The following is a 21,983-nucleotide window of genomic DNA, read 5'->3' as shown; positions in this document are numbered from 1 at the left end:
TTTACTACACCATCATGGTCGATCGGTGCTATTAATTAGAGGATTTATTGACATTTTTGATTATTTCGCTATAATTCACTCCACATCTATTATTTAAACATGGCCTTACGACTTCATCATTCTTTTGATTTGCCATTCAGATATCATATATAGTGTTACTTTTCGGCGCCGATTGCAAAGACGATGACGATGCTGACGTCACTGATTGTTGCTGCCATGCTGTGCAGCGTTAACGGCAGACGAGGTGAGTGTGACGTCACACACATAAACACACACGGGCACGCGCACGCACACGCACACGCACACGCGCACGCACACGCACACGCACACGCACACGCACACGCACACACGCGCGCGCGCACACGCACACACAAACACGCGCGCGCGCGTGCGCGTTTCACAATCAATACCATACTCTCGACCGTGCTTCATTCACAGACTATTTTCTGCTCTTATTTCCTCCTTTAATAACACGCGGAAATTTGCGAAATTCTCAACGTTTCAGCACAAAAGCGTGAATATTTTGTTGTTGGGGGGGGGGCAGTGTCGCAACCTTCATCTTCACCCGCACCGTCCCACCAAACGCACATAGCAGTACTCGGTTCGCGCGTTTCCATGACAACCCGCTTCCGCATCTTACCGTCTCGTGACATCACGTTCTGTCGTCGGCAGCCGGGTTTCTTGAGCGTCACTACACGGCCGTTGGTGATGACGATGTAAAGATAGACTATGACGTCATTTTTAATGATGTCACGCGCATACAGCGCACCCTGGCGGACCATAGCATCTGCGGTATGACGGACAACCTGCACGACTACAGCACGGTATTATTATTATTATTATTAATATTGTTATTATTATTATTATTATTATTATTATTGTCATTATTACAGCAGGGTGTTATTATTATTATTGTCATTATTACTGTTATTATTATTATTATTATTATTATTATTATTATTATTATCATTATTACTATTTAAATTATTCTTAACTTGATATCTTAACAAACTGTTTTTTAATTGTTATTTGCTTAGTCGGTCGTTCAAATAGCATGATAGTTGCATTCGATGGCGTCATCGTTAGGCAAGATAAGTTGTTCATAATACAATTGCATTAATTTTACAAGATGACGAGCGATTTCAACATCATTTTCTGCTCTCAGTAAAACCTCAAAAGTTTTACATAACGCCGCGTTATGTGATGTGAACTGTATGTGATGTAATGTGAAACCCACAGTTCTACGAGCGCGGCGTCGGGCGGCTGTTTACACCACAGTATTTCTCTACGATTGCAGGGTTTTCTGGCGCAGAAGAATGGCTACGCGGGCATCTGCTACATCAAAAGACTCGACCCGATCTTGGATAGCACTTACGAGAATGCGCGCGCAGACATCGCCGCTATGACGGTGAGTCATCCTCCCTGTAGGTGGCAGCAGCGTCGCTAGGCCGTGTCGTGAGCAATCGAGGAATTGAGTAGAGCGAGAGGAAAAACCGCCTTCCTTCCGTCAAAATCCTTAGCCTATCACTAACCCCAACTGCTACCCTAACTTATCCCTAACCCTAACCCTAACCATTTCCCTAGCCCTAACAGATCAATAACAATGCCAAGAAAATATCCTCTTAATAATAATATTATTTTGATTTCTAATAATCACATTTTTGTGTTGTGTATTTACTGATATATGTTGTATGTATGGCGTGTATGTGTTGTTAATGTTGTGCGTATATTTCTATGTTTTGATACATGCGGTTTTGATACATATGTGTTGATATACGTTGAACGTATGGAGTGTATTATATATTGATATCTGTTATATGCATGGCAGTTTTGTGTTGTTATATGTTGTATACATATTTTTTGTTTACATATTTTGTATATAAGTTGAGAATGTGTTAATGTGTTGTAAGTATATTTTGTATTTCTTGACATATGTTGTATGTATGTTGTGTATGTGTTGACATATGTTGTGTGTAGGTATGTTGTGTATGTGTTCATATGTGTTGACATATGTTGTGTGTATGTGGTGTGTGTGTTGATATGTGTTGTATGTATGTTGTCGTTTATCTATGTATGTCTAGCCTCGCAGACACACACACCACTTTATGAACACAACTTGATCTGGATAAATTTCGGCATATGCTACGCTCTGACACTGTACAGATGTGCTCATGATAACATAGCTTGTCTAACGCCAACCCCTTCCCCCTTCATTCACCACCAGGAGGGTATGAGCGCCCCCATGCCAGAATACATCGACATGGGGTACGACAGACGTCCTATCGGACCTCTAGTACTTACGGATATCGCCGGTGATGACATTGCTGAGTTCTGTAAGGACATGCCCAGCTACTGGCTCTTCCCTGTACCCGAGGACCAACGACCAGGTAAGGTGACGACGATGATGATGACGACGATGATGACGATGATGATGATGATGGTGATAATGATGATGATGATGATGATGATGGAGATAGTGATGACGACGATGATGATGATGACGATAGTGATAATGACGTCGATGATCACGATGATGATAGTGATAATGGTGGAGCTATTGACGGCGATGACAACGACAACGATGATGATGATGATGATGTCGATGATGGTGGTGATAATGACGACAACGATGACGACGACTATCATGATGATGTCGCTGATGGCGATGGAAACGATAATGATGTTGGTGGTGGACGTTGTGGTGTAATTATTAGGGTGGTAAACTGGTAATGTAAAGGCAGGCCAGAAAGAGAAGGCGAGACCAAAATTCAACATGGCGGAGTTAATCAAACACGAGGCCAGGATGCTCGCAATTAAATAGGTTAAATGCATATTAAATATTTTAAGCTAAAATCGATTATATATATATATAGTTTAGGTACGTAAATTACGCTACATAAAAAATTCATTGGTCAGTATTCCTTCGAAATATTCTTTTAATGTTTTAAAACTAACGGCTATACCGTTGCGTACAACGACGGTGGCGCCACTACACGCGCATCCACTGACAAAGTTGCGCATCGAAACATTTGGCTGCAAGCTACAGACCGAGGGTGTGTCTTATCAAGAGCGTATAAATAAGGCCTTCTTTATACGCTCTTTGTCTTATGTATTTATTTAAGACGAGGATGATTGCAATATCGTATACACAACTCTTAGTTTAATTCATGTGGACGAATTTGTCCTAAAATAAAAAGCGTTCGGTTAAATTGCAGTTAGGTATAAATAGAATTGGACTTTTCTAATTAGCGCTTGGTCTGTAACTTGCAAAATAAATTAGAAAAAGCGCAACTTCGTCAAAGTGGTAGCAAAATCGCGGGGTGTCATGTCAGCGGTCAAAAATAACGATTTCGAAACTCACTGTTGTTTTACCACAAATGTGAATGCGTGATTATAGAAATTAGTAGGTACCTACTATTATTCATGCACTTATTATCATAATACAGTCTAAAATTCTAGAGTATATCGCCATCTACACGTGCAATAACGAACCATTTCTACATCTACAGAAGCAACTGGTGTTAGAGCCAAGAGAATTGCGGCGAAGGACGACACAATTATCAATTGTAATGGGGAGAATGCATGCAACCGCCACGGATCACTGGCCTCCTTTGGCGTAAGATAAACTCGAACGAGACCATCTACCACATAGATGATTGACTTTACCCGTTAAAAATGTTCACTACCACTTGTCCCCGTAAAGTATTTCTTCCATGTTTGAGTCTTATCCTGACCCATTCAGCCTTAGACTAATTATGATGTGGTTTAATCAATTTTTCTATGCTATAACTGCATAAAATCTTGGTGTTTTGAATGTTGGTATAATCAGTGATATTTGCACTGTCAGGTGAGACTATATTCTGCTATATTTCGTTTTTCTGAGCCCAAAAACTCGACGTACACACTTTAAACATAATGACTTAGACTAAACCGGCAGTAAGGTCAGTTTCACATACCCGACCACGGTACGGCGTGGTTATGAGATCGTCGGTCTGAATCGGTGGATGAAAACGTAAGATCGACGATGACACGATGCTATTGTTGATGAGACGGCTCGTGATCGTATAGTAGATAGCATCGCGGGTATGCTCACAATAAACCCAGAAACGACCACTCTCACCGCATCAAATATGTAACGCAGTGATTTACGTTACTGACTGCATAGTTGTAGGTTGCAATGTCGTACTCGTAGCCAAAGACATAGACAAAGAAAAAGTCAAAGAACATATACCATGACTGATGTTGTTTAATTCAGACTGAGATTCACTATTGTTTCACTGTTACAAATACACAGGCGGTCGCGTCTGGAGTTAGGGAAAGCATTCCCCGAATCCGCATGCTCACGCACGTGCCGCGCGCGCCAATCACAGCGTCGGACACGTCCGCGTTCACCTGGCTTCACCACCTTCGCTCTGGACGGTGGCGGCACCTAACAGGAAAGACCCGCTATTCTGTAGCACCACCGTCCAGGAGGTGGCGACCTCTATTCACGCGGCCGCATCACGGGCGTTCAATATGGTTCCTCGACGTTGGCGATGATTGGCTTCACGCCTCATTTGCTGCATCTAATCCTCTTGGACTAAATTAGACTAAATTACACGGATGACTGAACAGCTAGTGTCAGTTTGCATTATTGTCTTAATATGGTCAATGCTATAGCGCTATGCCAAATATATTGCAGTTGCCGCGCGTTGGCACCAGATGATTAGGATCCCCCTCGGTTAATCCTTTAATCTCTCAGCGCCGGCGTGGGCAGCCTGGCTTGCACGGATCTATTGATCGCCTCTGGTTGCCAGGGGCAACGCTGTTCAATCAATACCTCCGCGTCTGTGGCGGATCGCGAGGCGATCGCGTCGTGTTGGGGAGCGGGGAGTGGCTTGTAACAGCGTCGTTACACGTGCGTCCAGGCGTGCGCGTGCGTGCATACGTTTAGCTGCTTTGTGTGGATATGCTTTGTGATCGCACACATTCTAATGATTACGCCCGCACGCAGGCACGCACAGACGGACGCACGTACGCACGCCCGTTCCTACTTATACAGGCAGCCAAGCACGCAAGCACATAGCTAGCTGTAGTACTACGAAGCACACAAATCGAAGTGTTTAATGTTGAACGCACGCAGTTTTCTTTTTTTTTTTTTTTTCGAAGAATTTGTATGGGGCATGTATGTGTTTGTATTGTGTTGTGCGTCGCCTCAGTGCGTGCGTCAGTGTCTTATTATTTTTTAATATTTATTTTAGTCACAAAATCCGTTTCCTCAACATTATTTTTTAGCTTGGCCACAATCATGGAGTACATAAGTATTGTTATCTAGCACATTCAAGATAGATCAGGGTATTGACCTGATTGACTTAATTTGTGATTTATTTACTGTCTTGTTTGTATTTGTGAGATTTCTGTTTACATGATAGAGGCGTTATTATTCGCTGTATTATGATACACTGATGTTCGCTGCTCTGCTGCCGCCGTTATGAGACGCTTGGCATATAAATACTGCATAATAAACTTTTAAACAGGGTAGAGTAGAGGTGTGCATTTTTATGATATTTTATGAACTTTTAAGACAGCAGCGCTGCAGCTAGCTCTTATTGTATTCGTAAATTTCGACTGTTCGTGCAGCTATGATGTGTGCGCGGCTATGCATTCGGGGCCGGATCATAGCTGCCGCGTGATACCGTCTAGGACGTTCGCGTCGTGTGCGCCTTGGGCGCATAAGCTGCGCGCAAAAAAAAAATAAAAAAAAAAAAAAAAATAAAAAATAAAAACGAAAAAAAAAAAATAAAAAAAAAAAAAAAAAAAATAAAAAAAAAAAAAAAAAAAAAAAAATATAACGGAAGGTGAGAGAGAGAAATATTACGAACGAAAAGAAAAAAAAAAAAGTAAAAAAAAAAAAAAAAAGAAAAAAAAAAAAAAAAAAAAAAAAAAAAAAAAAAAAAGAAAAAACCGATCGTGCGTCAGGCGCTTCGAGAATAACCTCTTTTGGAACGGTTCTAGTATCCGTCTTCTGAGGTGGCGGGTTTCCCCAGAGAATAAAAGATTTCACATGATGTAGATAATTGCTACATGTAAGCACCTCACTACTGGAACTTAACCATTATCCGTTTTGGAAGTGCTGTACACATAGCGTGTATGTTTATATATTACATAGATGTTTATCTATGGGTAATAGTATATTGATCTCTCTCTCTCTCCTGCTCTATGCTGATGGTGCCTTCGCTGAAAGGTCGAAGCGCGATGACACCAGCAATATTGCACGAGTGGATCATGACAGATGACACGATCACTAGGTGTCCACAATTTTTTTCTATACAGAGTTTTCTTACGGAAATTCTATAGGGTGAAATTGTTGTCACCATCCACGCACCAAATGTAACTTATGCCGCATCCCAGTGAGACGGTCTGTGACTCGAGAGGCCGGTTGCATAACGGAGATTTCCGACGATCGTCTGTGTAAGCGGATCTTGCTCACAGTTCCGCGGCAAGGCGCACGCGACGCTGGGAACGCTCCTAGGGACCAGTATGCAGCGCTGCAGTATGGATCGGTGCGATCTCGAATGAATTGGCCGCGCACGATCATACTGCGCGAACAGTCCGCATTTTAGTGAGGGGACACGAGGGTAGACATTTTGAGGGACTTTTTGTGTGTTCTCTTTTCAGTGTTCACTTGTTATAAAACATAAATTTTCTCTTCGTTTTACGAGTGTGTGATGCGAATCAAGAAGGACTGCGAAATCTCGCGTTCGCGAACCTTGCCAGTAATGCAAATGGTGCAAGGCACAAAGGCTAATAGACTGGGACTCGCTCCCACCTCGATGACCATCGGTGACTAATTAGCTAGCGTAACACGTAGCTACATGCAGAAACGGCACAACCATACATCGCAATACATCGTATTATTGTTAGGACTCTAGGTTACGCAGTAAAAATAAGTGTATATAAATATAATTGGACATTGAGCTAGGGTTTAGTCATTTGTATTACTGAGCCATTGTGATTAGTTGTACTAGTGGGGTTAATTTTTTCTTTGTTTTGGTCCCAGTAACTTACTAGTTACTACTAGCTATATCAGTCTATGGATCAGTATACAGAGGTTTTTTTTTTTTTCTTTACTTACTTGCAAGTACATTCCGTCACTATGTATTGATAGTAATGCTAAAAACCGATAGCTGTTACTTGAGTGGATGACTGCAAGTCTGCACTGCAGATCAAGGCTGCACTGCAGGATCATAGATGCGACTGCTCCAAGAAACGGGTATTTGCTAGGGCGTTAGGAATACTAGGTGTATTGCGTTATCACACAGCCTGGTCGGGTTAGTTCGACATACACGGCTATACCGACCACGCCGGGATGTAAACAAATTAACTAAACTGATCTAGCTTGTTAATACTTTTTATAGTGTTAGTAGCCATAACACAATTCGTTATTTTTTTTAATTAGAGACTTCCGGATTGAAAAATGCAGTTGCGGTCGGCATTAGTAAGATCAACGGACAAACATAGAACTTTTCCTGGTTATACATGACGCAAAAAAAAATTAGACGCCATGCTATCAATCATGTGCTATATGACTTGTAACCCGGTCGACGTTCACCGCTACACTACGTGAGTTAGCGATATGGCCGGAGTAAAGGTAGCGAAGGTGCAGTCTCTATGCCTATAATCTCGGCGTTCGCTCTGCGCGTCTGTGCGCACGCCATATGTAGAATCTCATAACAGAAACACAAGAAGAAGTGCATTCGTTTTTTCAGCAACATGCGCGCAAGGCGCAAGACTTACGAGCATTTCACGCAAATCTCAGCTCATGGGTAGTTCATCGTCGTCAATCGGCAGAACTGCAACTCGCGAGGTTGCTGCTTGCCTTTTTTTTTTTTATTTTTGAATGGTTGGCCAGCGAAATCTGTGTTAGAATGCCGCCTGGCACGCGTGTGGCGCTGCTTCGCTCGCGATTCGGCTGCGCTGTCAGACAAGGAGCTAAATATCAAAAGGAAGGAGTGGATGGCCAGTCCTAGAATAAAAGTGTGTTTATCTATAGGCCTTGGATTGGCTTTGCTCTGTTCGCCTCAAAGCGCCATCATGGAGGACCTAATGAGGGTGTTGCTATCCCCGGGCGTGGAGGGACGGTCACGTGATCAGTTGACGTATACTCCTCAATCATTATATCGGTAACATATCAACCCTGCAACGATAACCTAACACTATATATATATCTCGGAGCGTTATATATATGGGTGTGTCACAAAATTAATCGATGGTGTGTGGGCAGATATCATGATGCAAAACTCTACCTACTTAACCTAACTACACCAACCCTAACCGTAACCCTAACCCTACCCTAATCACCCTAACTTCTAATCTATATATTAATCTAATACTATACTATGCTAAGATTTTGTTTTTTTTTGCACGTAGCGGTGTCCTCACGCCCGGGGATAGCATTACCATAATGAGCTGAAACGCTGGACAGGTGCATATTATCACTCCGTTCATTACCCTGTTGGTATGGACGATGGCAAATCACCAATGAGCATTGACCATAGATTCATATAACAACTAGTTGTTATATGATATCTATATTGGGACAGTTCGAGAAGATCGTATTTGAGTGTGCATGCGCTTGAATTTTGTATTTCTGCCAGTAGAAAGGTTAGAACTTTTTGCAATTGTTAAGTAGAAACTAGATCTTCTGAATGACAGTGTAACAAGCTCGTCCGAGGTGCGTTGCGTTTGCGGCCGGGGATTTTCAAGAGATTTGTCTTTTTCTTATTTTGTTTTTTGGCCATTTCGAGGTGTGTGCTGAGACGTGATGTTTACAGGAAAAATTATGGAGTTTTTGTTATAACATATATGGTGTCACTTGCGGGACTTGGATCCGAGGTGGCATTGTTAAACTAAAATAAACTGCTGATTTATGGAATTCTTTTCGTAGATGGCCGTTATGGAAAATGCTTTGCAAGTGTAGAACTGTAGTTAGTTTTTTTTTTTATTGTTTTTTTTTTTCTTGTTTTTTTTTTTATTTTTTCAGATCGGAGCGCGCTCGTACACTAAGCTACGCGATGTTTTGTGGTTGCATTATTTTAGGGCTGGCTATTCGTGTGGACAATGACCTGAATGGAGTGGTGGATGGTTATGGTAATTTAAGCGAATTTGCAATGTTGGCTATCCGATGCACTGTTGTTCGGCAAATTGTGCGTGTCGCGTTATAATTCGCGATTTTTTAAACGCCGGGACATGTCATAATCTAATGGTGCACACTTGAAGTACATACCTACTAGCTTTAATTATTTCACTCGGCGAAACGGTCGAAATATATTTTCAGCCTCCTGAAATTCAATTCTTAGTATTAGGCATCTATGAGGGTGATTTAATAGTGGTCTGCTCTCGCTGTGCGACCTACCGAGACATAGACCCCTATCTGCTTCTGGGTGTCGCCGAACCCAATTTGGGCCAATATGGCGCGCTTCTTTCTTGTGATATTAGTTCTTGCTTTTCTTGTAGTTTTTTTTTTTCTTCTCCATTTTTTTTTTTAGGTTTTTTTCGGACGCGGCCGCGGCATGGGCGCTGCGACGCGACGACGCGGGTCGGAGAATCGGCAGGTCACGCGCCCGCGCGCGGGCTCGGCGGGGCCCTTGTGGAAGCGTTCGGGCGCAGCATCGCGATTGTGTTGTGACAACGGGACACAAATGGGTGCAGCATGCGCAGTTGGTGGTAGCTGTAGGGCGATGCATGTACATCGATAGATTTTTTTTTTTTATTAATACGCTTATACATTATATATACATATATATGAGAGAGAGGAGAGAAGAGAGATAGCGAGATAGAGAGAGAGAGCAGAGAGAGAGAGAGAGAGCGAGAGAAGAGAGAGAGAGCGAGAGAGAGAGGAGAGAGACTGAGAGCGAGGCAATATGTATGTCGTGGGGGTTGGGGGTGGTGGTTGGGGGGTGTTTTCTGCGCGAGAGCGAGAGACAGAGAGGCAGAGAGAGATTAGAGAGAGAGTGAAGAAGAGAGAACAGAAGGATGAAGGTGAGGAGAGTAATCATGATAGGGTATATATATAGTGAAATATATATATAGTATTAGATAGTAGTAATACAATGTTGTAAATCATATTTTTTTCTCTTCTCTTATTCTATTTCTTTTACCTGCTCGCCCCGCCACCAGGAGGCGCTGCGCTCGCGTCGTCCGCCTCGCTCGCCTCCGACACCCCGTCAGCGGCACCCGTTCGCCCGCCGTGTTCGTGTCGACCGGCGCGCAGGTGGCGAGACGTGGTGGCGGTGGCGCACGTAGGTTGTCGTGATGTCGTGTCGCGCTGCTGTCCTCGGGGAAGGATATATATCGCCGCGAATCGTTGTCGTCGTCGTCGTGCTTCGTCCGGCAACGCATGCGCGCGGCGGCCCTCGCCACGGAGAGCTGCTTTTGAAGTGCCGTAAGAACGGGTCACTAAGGCGCGCATTTTATTAATTCTACCCCAATTTCTAGACAGCTTAAGCAGCATCAGCGAGCTCGAGAGAACTGACTGGCCTCCCGCTACTGTGTTCTCGCTGTCGACTAACGTGGCCGTTGACCGCTTGTATTCTTGTTCGACCTTCTGTCATGTCGGAGAATAACGCTGTGTGGTACTCGTTACGAACGTAGTGCTGTTTTCTCTGTTGGTTGCGTTTCCTTCTACCTATACGCGAGCCTTAGATCCCAGTGACTCACTCGCTCCGAATACCTTCGTTACATGTGTGTGTGTGTGGTGAGTGTGTTGTGTGTGTGGTTGTGTGTGATGTGTTGCGCGTGCGGCTGGGTGTGGTTGTGTGTGTGTGCGTGTGTGGTGGCGTGCGGCGTGGTTGCGTGTGTGTGTATATATAGTATATGTGTGTGGTGCGTGGGGTGTGTGTGTGGTGTGTGTGTGTGTGTGTGTGTGGTGTGTGTGTGTGTGTGTGTGTGTGTGTGTGTGTGCGTTTACATGTCTAAAACAGCGCCAACCTCAAATCAATTTCAAACCTCACAACTCGTTTCTACTCATTAGAACGTTGCTAGACCATCCAGCGACCCCGCCAGTGTCCAGGTACCAAGGCTGACATGCTCACAGGTGGGTTGTTGACACCTGGTTAGCATGCAGGTATGTGTTATAGCTGGCAGCCGTCGCACTGCGCACGTGAGATACGCCGCAGTCAACTGCTCGCTTTGCTTCTGGGAATTGCAAGCCACAAATAAATTTTATGAGAATTCCAATCCGAGGATGTCAGTGTCGCTGAGAGGGTCTATGTCCCCCAGGGTACTGCCGGAACGTACCCTGGTACGGCTCCGGTATACTGGAACGTACTGGCGTACTATCTAATAGTGCGGACCGTCCTCGCCACCCACTAACGATCTAGGGAGTTCCTCGGCTATTCTCTAACCTAATCCTACCTTAACCCTAAGCCTAATCTAACCTATCTACTACCATATCAAATAGACAGGTATACCAGGTATAGGTTCGCGTATACCGGACCGTACCGCGTAACGTTCCGGCAGTACCCTGTGGACATAGACCTATAGCTCAGGCAGTTAGGTGTTGTTTCAACACGCGCGCTTACACACGCATGCCCACACGCACCATAGACCACGCGCCCCACAACACTGTTGGTGCACGCCGCGCACCACGCAGCACGCTCGCCCACCGTAACAACACACACAGCGTATGTTTGTGTGGTGCCCGTGAAGCGTGCGGGCTGTGCGTTGCTGGGCGTGTGTGGTAGATTGTGTGGTGTGGTGTGTGTATGCGTGTGTGCGCATGCGTATGTGCGTGTGTGTGGTTGGCGTGTGTGTGGTCGTGTGCAGCTGTGTGAGTGTGTGCGTGTGTGTGTGCGCGTGCCGTGTGTGCGATGCATACAGTACGTGGTGACCTGCCTAAACAGCCGCCACCTCAAATCATTTCAACCTCCAACTCGTTCTACTCATTAGGAACGTTTGCTGGCACCATCCAGCGACCCGCAGTGTCGCAGGTACAAGGGCTGACATGCTCACAGTGGGTTTCTAGTAAGGGCGCCAGTGTCGCTATGACTTGTTTTCGTTACGAAATCATTGATTCGTAACAATCAAGTCTACAACAAGTAGATTTCGTATCGAAATCAGTCTCAAAGGTAATTCGTTTACGAAATCAGTACAAAGTAATTTTCGTTACGAAATCAAGTACTGCCGAGTCTAGTTCGTTACGAGAATCAGCACGCGTCATCGTACGAAATTCATGGCTACACTTGGGCGCGCCGGCGCGGCCAAATATCGCCATGACTTGCATTCCGTTTACAGAATCATTGTATTGTAACGAAATGGAAGTCTACAAGTGATGCGTTGTCACGAAATCAACTAGCTGAGAGTGATTTCGTGACGAAATCAAGCTACTGCGAGTCATTTGGGTGACGAAAATCAGCGTTACTGCGCAGTTTTTGTTACGCAAATTGCATGCGACACTTCTGCGCGCCGGCGCAACCAAGTGTAGCAGGACTTGGATTTACGTGGTTGCATTCGTAAACGGAAATTACTTGTGACTGTGATTTCAGTAACGAAGATTACTTTAGACTTGATTTCGAACGAACCTTTGTAGACTGATTTTCGTTACGATAAATCAATGATTTCGTACGAAATCAGTCATGCGACATCTTGGCGGCCCCATAGTTGCACCTGGTTAGCATGCAGGTATGTGTTTATGAGCTGGCCAGGCAGCTCGCCACTGCGCAGTGAGTACGCCTGAGATGGTCTGTTTATGAGAATTCCAATCGAGCAAGTCAGGGTCAGTTGTGTTTTTCAATACGCGCGCGCTCACACACGCATGAGCACGCCACAACAGACGCAGCCGCCCCCCCCCGCCCCCCGATACACGTGGTGCACGCTCGCCACAACACGCTCGACGTACGCACGCTCACACAATAAAACACACAGCCGTATGTTTTGTGCCCTAGGTAGTGGTGGCGCTCGCGTGATGCTTTGCCTGGAGTGCGTGTGCGTGTGTGTGTGTGTGTGTGTGTGTGTGTGTGTGTGTGTGTGTGTGTGCGTGCGCGTGTGCGCGTGTGCGCGTGTGCGCGTGTGTGTGTGTGCGTGTGTGTGCGCGCGCGTGCGTGCGTGTGTGCGTGCGTGTGTGTATGAACTACGTCTTTAAGTTCAAGGACGTCACGCATGTACGCCGCTTTAATTTCATGATAATTCAACATTTCTCCTGCTGGCAATTTTACATTCCGAGAAACATTAACAACCCGGATGCGACCGCTATCGCCCTCATGATCAGGCGGCAACAACGTGCGAGCGACAACAACAAAGCTCGTTTTTTACCTCGCCATGGCAACCAAGACTGTTTCGCAGTTAAATTTATATGCACTCTCTATACTATGACAGTTTTGACCTGGGAATTTTCTAGCTCGCGGTTGAAATTGTTTCCCGCGGCAATCGTGTCACGGGACACCTGTGATCAAAACATTTTCGGTGGGTATAAATAGCTGGCGCCTTACAGATGAAACAGGTAAAGGCATAATAGGTCCATTGATTATGCAATTTTAACGAATTCTAGAGTAACTTGGCCACACTTTCAAAAAGCTGCCGCGAAGCGGGTGTGATACAGATTTAAAGTGCACCGGACATTTTCGCAGGCATACTCTGCCGTACGCAATGCTATCATCAGTGATTTCGATCCTTAATTGTGGTCTTAATTGTGGATTGTGTTGATTGTGGTCTTAATTGTGGTGGGTTAATTGTGGTGGTTTATTACACTATGAAATGAGAAACACGTAAATGGTGCAGAACACACGAACGAAAACTGACACCCACGGACTATCTATAAACGCACAGCCCAGATAAAACGTTATATCCTTACCTTGTCATTTTACCTTACCTTTTACGAGCGTCAGTATTTATTACGTTCATGCAGTATCTCTGCGCACTGGGAGATCATATCTCCAGCTATTACCGTTGCAATACCAGCTATTGCAAGCCTTTGCTGCTGGCACGCTAGCGATAGTACAGTGCCGTAACTGTATACGTAACAGTAGGCCCCTAACGCTTATGGCCATGTTTGTTTGTGTCATAATTCGATTTTTGTTTATGGTTGATTTTATCGCATATACATTCGATTTATCACATATAACATTCGATTTATCACATTAATAACATTCGATTTATCGCATATTATTTGATTCACAGGCATCGAAATCATTCGATGCATCATTCGATGCGTGAATCGAATGATTCGATGCGTGAATCGAATGATTCGATGCGTGAATCGAATGATTCGATTCACGCATCGAATCATTCGATTCACGCATCGAATCATTCGATTCACGCATCGAATGATTCGATGCATCATTCGATGCGTGAATCGAATGATTCGATGCGTGAATCGAATGTTGATGGCGTGAATGCGAATGAATGGCACTCGAATCATTCGATTCACGCATCGAATCATTCGATTCGCGCATTCGAATCATTCGATCACGCATGCGAATGATGCATCGAATCATTCGATGCGTGAATGCGTGATGCATCATTCGATGCGTGAATCGAATGATCGATGCGCGAATCGAATGATTCGATGCATCATTCGATTCACGCATCGAATCATTCGATTCACGCATCGAATCATTCGATTCACGCATCGAATCATTCGATTCACGCATTCGAATGATGCATCGAATGCATTTCGATGCGTGAATCGAATGATTCCGATGCGTGAATCGAATGATTCGATGCGTGAATCGAATGATTCGATGCGCGAATCGAATGATTCGATGCATCATTCGATTCACGCATCGAATCATTCGATTCACGATCGAATCATTCGATTCACGCCATCGAATCATTCGATGCATCATTCGATGCGTGAATCGAATGATTCGATGCGCGAATCGAATGATTCGATGCCATCATTGCGATTCACGCATCGAATCATTCGATCACGCATCGAATCATTCGATTCACGCATCGAATCATTGCGATCACGCATCGAATGATTCGATGCATCATTCGATGCGTGAATCGAATGATTCGATGCGTGAATCGAATGATTCGAGTGCGTGAATCGAATGATGCATCGCGAATCATTGCGATTCACGCATCGAATCATTCGATTCACGCATCGAATCATCGATGCACGCATCGAATGATGCATCGATGATTGTCGTGAATCGAATGATTCGATGCGTGAATCGAATGATTCGATGCGTGAATCGAATGATTCGATGCGTGAATCGAATGATTCGATGCATCATTCGATTCACGCATCGAATCATTCGATTCACGCATCGAATGATGCATCGAATGATTCGATGCGTGAATCGAATGATTCATGCTTCAATGATCGATGCGTGAATCGAATGATTCGATGGCGTGAATCGAATGATTCGATGCGTGAATCGAATGATTCGATGCTCGTGAATCGAATGATTCGATGCGTGAATCGCAATGATGCATCGAATCATTCGATTCACGCATCGAATGATTCGATTTCACGCATCGATATGATGCATCGAATCATTCGATTCACGCATCGAATGAATTTGAATCGAATTATGAAACAGAATACACACCATATACGCTAGCTCTGATTGTAATGAACGTGGAATCACGTACGAATCACGGGCGCTCGTGATAATGAAGTAGGCTGTGTTTGGGGCCAACACTATGGGGGGATCGCGGACTAACCACGGCACAGAGCTAAACATGGAAAGCAGACGGCACTACGAGCATTTACGTATATTGGTCAAACGAATACACCTGTGTTGAAATTGAAGACATGTGGGTACCGTTCATTAGCACCACGATTATTTACTTGTGCCTCAATACGAGAATACACCAGAGATACATTTCTACTAGCTCATTAGTCGTTATAAGCATCCCGGCACAACAATTCTCTGCTAAACACCCGTAGCAACATGTGACGTCATCTAACCGAAATCGAGGCTATTTTGCTTGGCAACCAATTTAGGCGTTGGCGCCAGATTACCAGATTTAGCGGATTTCATTCGACATTTCTTAGTAACTAGCAGTGATATTGGGACAAACTAATACGCGTTTGGCTATAAGGTAATGTACTTATTAACTACACAAGTGCCAGTTACTCTAGTATTCGTTAAAATTGGCATAATCAATGGACCTATTATTCCTTTAAGTGACAGTGAAGCTCAAAAACAAGGTTGAGAATCGTTAGGTAGCAAAGTGAGAAGACAGTTGCATTAGTACCTTAAGGGACACGAGCGAGAGAGACACGCAAATAGTTTGACATACAGAGCGAAGTGTAGAAAAAGGGTTTTAAGGCGAGAAACGCGAGCGATTTTGAAAGAAGATCAACAGACGGAGAAATAAAGAGAGCGACAGAGCGACAAACAAGAGGATAGACGGAAACAGAGGTGCCACGGAGGTAGGAATTCAGCGTTTGCGCAGTGACATAAAGATCAGATGTTGCAACGCTGTGACGGGAAGAGAGACTAGTAAGTCCAGTAAGCATCCCTAAAGCGGCTTACACAGTCACGTAATGTAATAAAAAATTAGTAGTTAGTAGTAGAAGTTGTAGCAGCAGCAGCAGTACAGCAGCAGTATCAGCAGCAGCACAGCAGCAGCCGCGCAGTAGCAGCAGCAGGCAGCAATAGCAGCAGTAACAGCAGCAGCAGAGCAGGTCAGCAGCAGCAGCTGACAGTAGTAGTAGCAGCAGCAGCAGCAGTAGTAGTAGCAGCAGCAGCAGTAGAGACAGCAGCAGCAGAGTAGCAGCAGCAGCAGTAGTAGTACCAGCAGCAGCAGCAGCAGTAGTATGTAACAGCAGCAGCAGCAGTAGTTACAGCAGCAGCAGTGTACTGTTAGCCGCAGCAGAATCACTGATGTCGTTATAATTAACACGACCAAGCAGTGAAATAACCGAATTGAAATCCCAGTGGAACGAAATTTCATCATACAACTCAGTCGGCAGGAAATTAAGTGCGTATGATTTCAATAATTTTAATCTCGACAGCATGGAACATACAAACGCACGCACACTCACACGTACACGCACGCACACACACACACACACACACACACACACACACACACACACACACACACACACCTGCCGCGCCCGTGCACGCGCAGGCATACACACACGCACACGCACAGGCACGCTCGCCCGCTCGCACGCACATCGCTTCACGCGCACGCAGCACGCCGCAACGCGCACGCACACGCACAGCACGCACACGCACACGCACACGCACACATACTGGCGCACGCTCACACATCTACTACACCATCATGGTCGATCGGTGCTATTAATTAGCGATTTATTGACATTTGTTATTGATTAATTTATAACATTGGCTACGATTCATCATTTTTTGATTTGCATTCAGATATCAATATAGTGTTACTTTTCGGCGCCGATTGCAAAGACGATGACGATGCTGACGTCACTGATTGTTGCTGCCATGCTGTGCAGCGTTAACGGCAGACGAGGTGAGTGTGACGTCACACACATAAACACACACACGCACGCGCACGCACACGCAACACGCACACGCGCAGCGAACACGCACACGCACACGCACACGCACAACGCACACGCACACGCACACGCACACACACGCGCGCGCACACGCACACGCACACACACACACAAACACGCGCGCGCCGCGTGCGCGTTTCACAATGCAATAACATACTCTCGACCGTGCTTCATTCACAGACTATTTTTCTGCTCTTATTTCCTCCTTTAGATAACACGCGGAAATTTGCGAAATTCTCAACGTTTCAGCATAAAAGCGTGAATATTTTGTTGTTGGGGGGGGGGGGGCAGTGGTCGCAACCTTCATCTTCACCCGCACCGTCCCACCAAACGCACATAGGCAGTACTCGGTTCGCACGTTTCCATGACAACCGCTTCCGCATCTTCCCGTCTCGTGACATCACGTTCTGTCGTCAGCAGCCGGGTTTCTTGAGCGTCACTACACGGCCGTTGTGATGACGATGTAAGATAGACTATGACGTAATTTTTAATGATGTCATGCGCATACAGCGCACGCCTGGCGGAGACCATAGCATCTGCGGTATGACTATGGGTATGACGGACAACCTGCACGACTACAGCACGGTATTATTATTATTTATTATTAATATTGTTATTAATTATTATTATTATTATTATTATTGTTCATATATTACAGCAGGGTGTTATTATTATTATTGTCATTATTACTATTATTGTTATTGTTATTATATATTATTATTATTATTATTATTATTATCATTATTACTATTTAAATTATTCTTAAACTTGATATCTTAACAAACTGTTCTTTAATTGTTATTTGCTAGTCGGTCGTTCAAATAGCATGATAGTTGCATTCGATGGCGTCATCGTTAGGCAAAATAAAGTTGTTCATAATACAATTGCATTAATTTTACAAGATGACGAGCGATTTCAACGTCATTTTCTGCTCTCAGTAAAACTTAAAAAGTTTTACATAACGCCCGTTATGTGATGTGAACTGTATGTGATGTAATGTGAAACCCACAGTTCTACGAGCGCGGCGTCGGGCGGGCTGTTTACACCAGCAGTATTTCTCTACGATTGCAGGGTTTTCTGGCGCAGAAGAATCGCTACGCGGCATCTGCTACATCAAAAGACTCGACCCGATCTTGGATAGCACTTACGAGAATTCGCGCGCAGACATCGCGCCTATGACGGTGAGTCATCCTCCCTGTAGGTGGCAGCAGCGTCGCTAGGCCGTGTCGTGAGCAATCGAGGAATTGAGTAGAGCGAGAGGGAAAACGGCCTTCCTTCCGTCAAAATCCTTAGCCTAACACTAACCCAACTGCTACCTAACTTATCCTAACCCTAACCCTAACCATTTTCCCTAGCTCTAACAGATCAATAACAATGCAAGAAAATATCCTCTTAATAATAATATTATTTTGAATTCTGATAATCACATTTTGTGTTGCGTACTTTACTGATATATGTTGTATGTATGGGCGTGTATGTGTTGTTAATGTTGTGGCGTATATTTCTATGTTTGATACATGCGGTTTTGATACATATGTGTTGATATACGTTGAACGTATGGCGTGTATTATATATTGATATCTGTTATATGCATGGCAGTTTTGTGTTGTTATATGTTGTATACATATTTTTGTTTGCATATTTTGTATATAAGTTGTGAATGTGTTAATGTGTTGTAAGTATATTTTGTAATTTTGTTGACATATGTTGTATGTATGTTGTGTATGTGTTAACATATGTTGTGTGTAGGTATGTTGTGTATGTGTTCATATGTGTTGACATGTGTTTGTGTGTATGTGGTGTCTGTGTTGATATGTGTTGTATGTATGTTGTCGTTTATCTATGTATGTCTAGCCTCGCAGACACACACACCACCTTTATGAACACAACTTGATCTGGATAAATTTCGGCATATGGCTACGCTCTGACACTGTACAGATGTGCTCATGAGAACATAGCTTGTCTAACGCCTACCCTTCCCCTTCATTCACCACCAGGAGGTATGAGCGCCCCCATTCCAGAGAATACATCGACATGGGGTACGACAGACGTTCCGTATCGACCTCTAGTACTTACGGATATCGCCCGGTGATGACATTGCTGAGTTATGTAAGGACATGCCCAGCTACTGGCTCTTCCTGTACCGAGGACCAACGACCAGGTAAGGTGGACGAGCGATGATGATGACGACGATGATGACGATGATGATGATGATGGTGATTAATGATGATGAATGATGATGATGATGGAGATAGTGATACGACGATGATTGATGATGACGATAGTGATAATGACGTCGATGATCACGATGATGATAGTGATAATGGTGGAGCTATTGACGGCGATGACAACGACAACGATAATGATGATGATGATGTCGATGATAGTGGTGATAATGACGACAACGATGACGACGACTATCATGATGATGTCGCTGATGGCGATGGAAACGATAATGATGTTGGTGGTGGAGGATGTGGGTAATTATTAGGGTGGTAAACTGGTAATGTAAAGGCAGGCCAGAAAGAGAAGGCGAGACCAAAATTCAACATGGCGGAGTTAATCAAACACGAGGCCAGGATGCTCCGCAATTAAATAGGTTAATTGCATATTAAATATTTTCAGCTAAAATCGATTATATATATATAGTTTAGGTACGTAAATTACGCTACATAAAAAATTCATTTGTCAGTATTCTTTCGAAATATTCTTTTAATGTTTTAAAACTGACGGCTATACCGTTGCGTACAACGACGGTGGCGCCACTACACGCGCATCCACTGACAAAGTTGCGCATCGAAACATTTGGCTGCAAGCTACAGACCGAGGTGTGTCTTGTCAAGAGCGTATAAATAAGGCCTTCTTTATACGCTCTTTGTCTATGTATTAATTTAAGACGAGGAGGATTGCAATATCGATACACAACTCTTAGTTTAATCCATGTGGACGAATTTGTCCTAAATAAAAGCGTTCGGTTAAATTGCAGTTAGGTATAAATATAATTTAGACTTTTCTAATTAGCGCTTCGTCTGTAACTTGCAAAATAAATGAAGAAAATGCGCAACTTCGTCAAGGTGTAGCAAATCGCGGGGTGTCTATCAGCGGTCAAAAATAACGATTTCGAAACTCACTGTTGTTTACGACAAATGTGAATGCGTGATTATAGAAATTAGTAGGTACCTACTATTATTCATGCACTTATTATCATAATACAGTCTAAAATTCTAGAGTATATCGCCATCTACACGTGCAATAACGAACCATTTCTACATCTACAGAAGCAACTGGTGTAAGAGCCAAAGAGAACTGCACGAATGACACAAGCTATCAATTGTAATGGGGAGAATGCATGCAACCGCCACGGATCACTGGCCTCCTTTGGCGTAAGATAAACTCGAACGAGACCATCTACCACATAGATGATTGACTTTACCCCTTAAAAATGTTCACTACCACTTGTCCGCCGTAAAGTATTTCTTCCATATTTGAGTCTTATCCTGACCCATTCAGCCTTAGACTAAGCCGCTGGACTGTTAACCGATCCCCGAATTCATATTCCCACAACTTATGACACGTGCCTTGAAATTCATTCTCTGGCATAATTTCATGCACCTGTCTCCCAAGAATTTAACTTGATCACTAACCTTCCAAATCTCTTGGATTGCTGTGGTGTGTGTGTGTGTGTGTGTTGGTGTGTGTGTGTGTGTGTGTGTGTGTGTGTGTGTGTGTGTGTGTGTGTGTGTGTGTGTGTGTGTGTGTGGGTGTGATTAAGGGCACATGGAGTGTCCGTGTTTATATATATGAATTCTCGTTGCAGTTTTACTAATGAGGGCAGGCTCGTAGACTCAAGGTCATCGAAACTCAATGCCACGACCCCGACGTCACATGTCATCTAACGGACATTGTTAACTGTCGCCGCCATGTTGGTTTAATATGTCACGTGCTCAGGCGATCACGTGACAGAGTGCGAATGAATTTCGAATTTTGGTTCGTAGTCGATTAGCATATAGTTGCGAATGACGTCACTCACGGATTACCGTGACGTCAGCTAATCAGCGTTGCACGCATTGATATTTGATTGCGTCACTAATTGCTGTTTATTATTGCGTCACAACCTAACCCACGTGAATACGGGATGGCGCCTGGTTTAACACTGGAATGCTGTTGTTAGAAGGATGTTATGATGATACGTTCAATTCCATATCCTAATAAGTTTTAACCTAAAGATATTAGAATAAGTTCGCCATATTCCGCTACAATAATCAATGAGTAAGTATACGATAATGTATTACCATAAATTCATGCAATAAATTGGCCGAAAAAATTACGGTATATATATATAATTATATATTGCATCATTGATAGATGAAATTTTGATCAAATCATTTCAATTGGATTCATTGAGGTTAAATCGTGAGATAGATAGTAATCTTTCAGATGCAATTTCATCAATGGATGGGTATGGTTGGGTGTAATAATAAAATAACGGTTACGTTAAATCGGA

General features: G+C 43.9%; 1 protein-coding gene across 1 annotated transcript in view; it reads left to right on the top strand.

The window, feature by feature from the left end:
• The window catches only part of LOC106815841, a 23,053-nt gene extending 1,070 nt beyond the window's left edge, over positions 1–21,983 (top strand). Inside the window, exons 2-7 of the mRNA XM_014820359.1 lie at positions 141–244; positions 673–824; positions 1,298–1,408; positions 2,225–2,387; positions 20,758–20,862; positions 21,297–21,983. Of these exons, the coding sequence (XP_014675845.1) occupies positions 184–244; positions 673–824; positions 1,298–1,408; positions 2,225–2,387; positions 20,758–20,816 (546 nt within the window). The 5' untranslated portion in view covers positions 141–183 and the 3' untranslated portion in view covers positions 20,817–20,862; positions 21,297–21,983. The remainder of the gene's footprint in view (positions 1–140; positions 245–672; positions 825–1,297; positions 1,409–2,224; positions 2,388–20,757; positions 20,863–21,296) is intronic.

The sequence above is a fragment of the Priapulus caudatus genome, unplaced genomic scaffold, assembly GCF_000485595.1.
Source record: "Priapulus caudatus unplaced genomic scaffold, Priapulus_caudatus-5.0.1 Scaffold1215, whole genome shotgun sequence".
Classification (NCBI taxonomy): Eukaryota; Metazoa; Priapulida; class Priapulimorpha; order Priapulimorphida; family Priapulidae; genus Priapulus; species Priapulus caudatus.
This window is presented reverse-complemented; position numbering and strand designations above follow the sequence as displayed.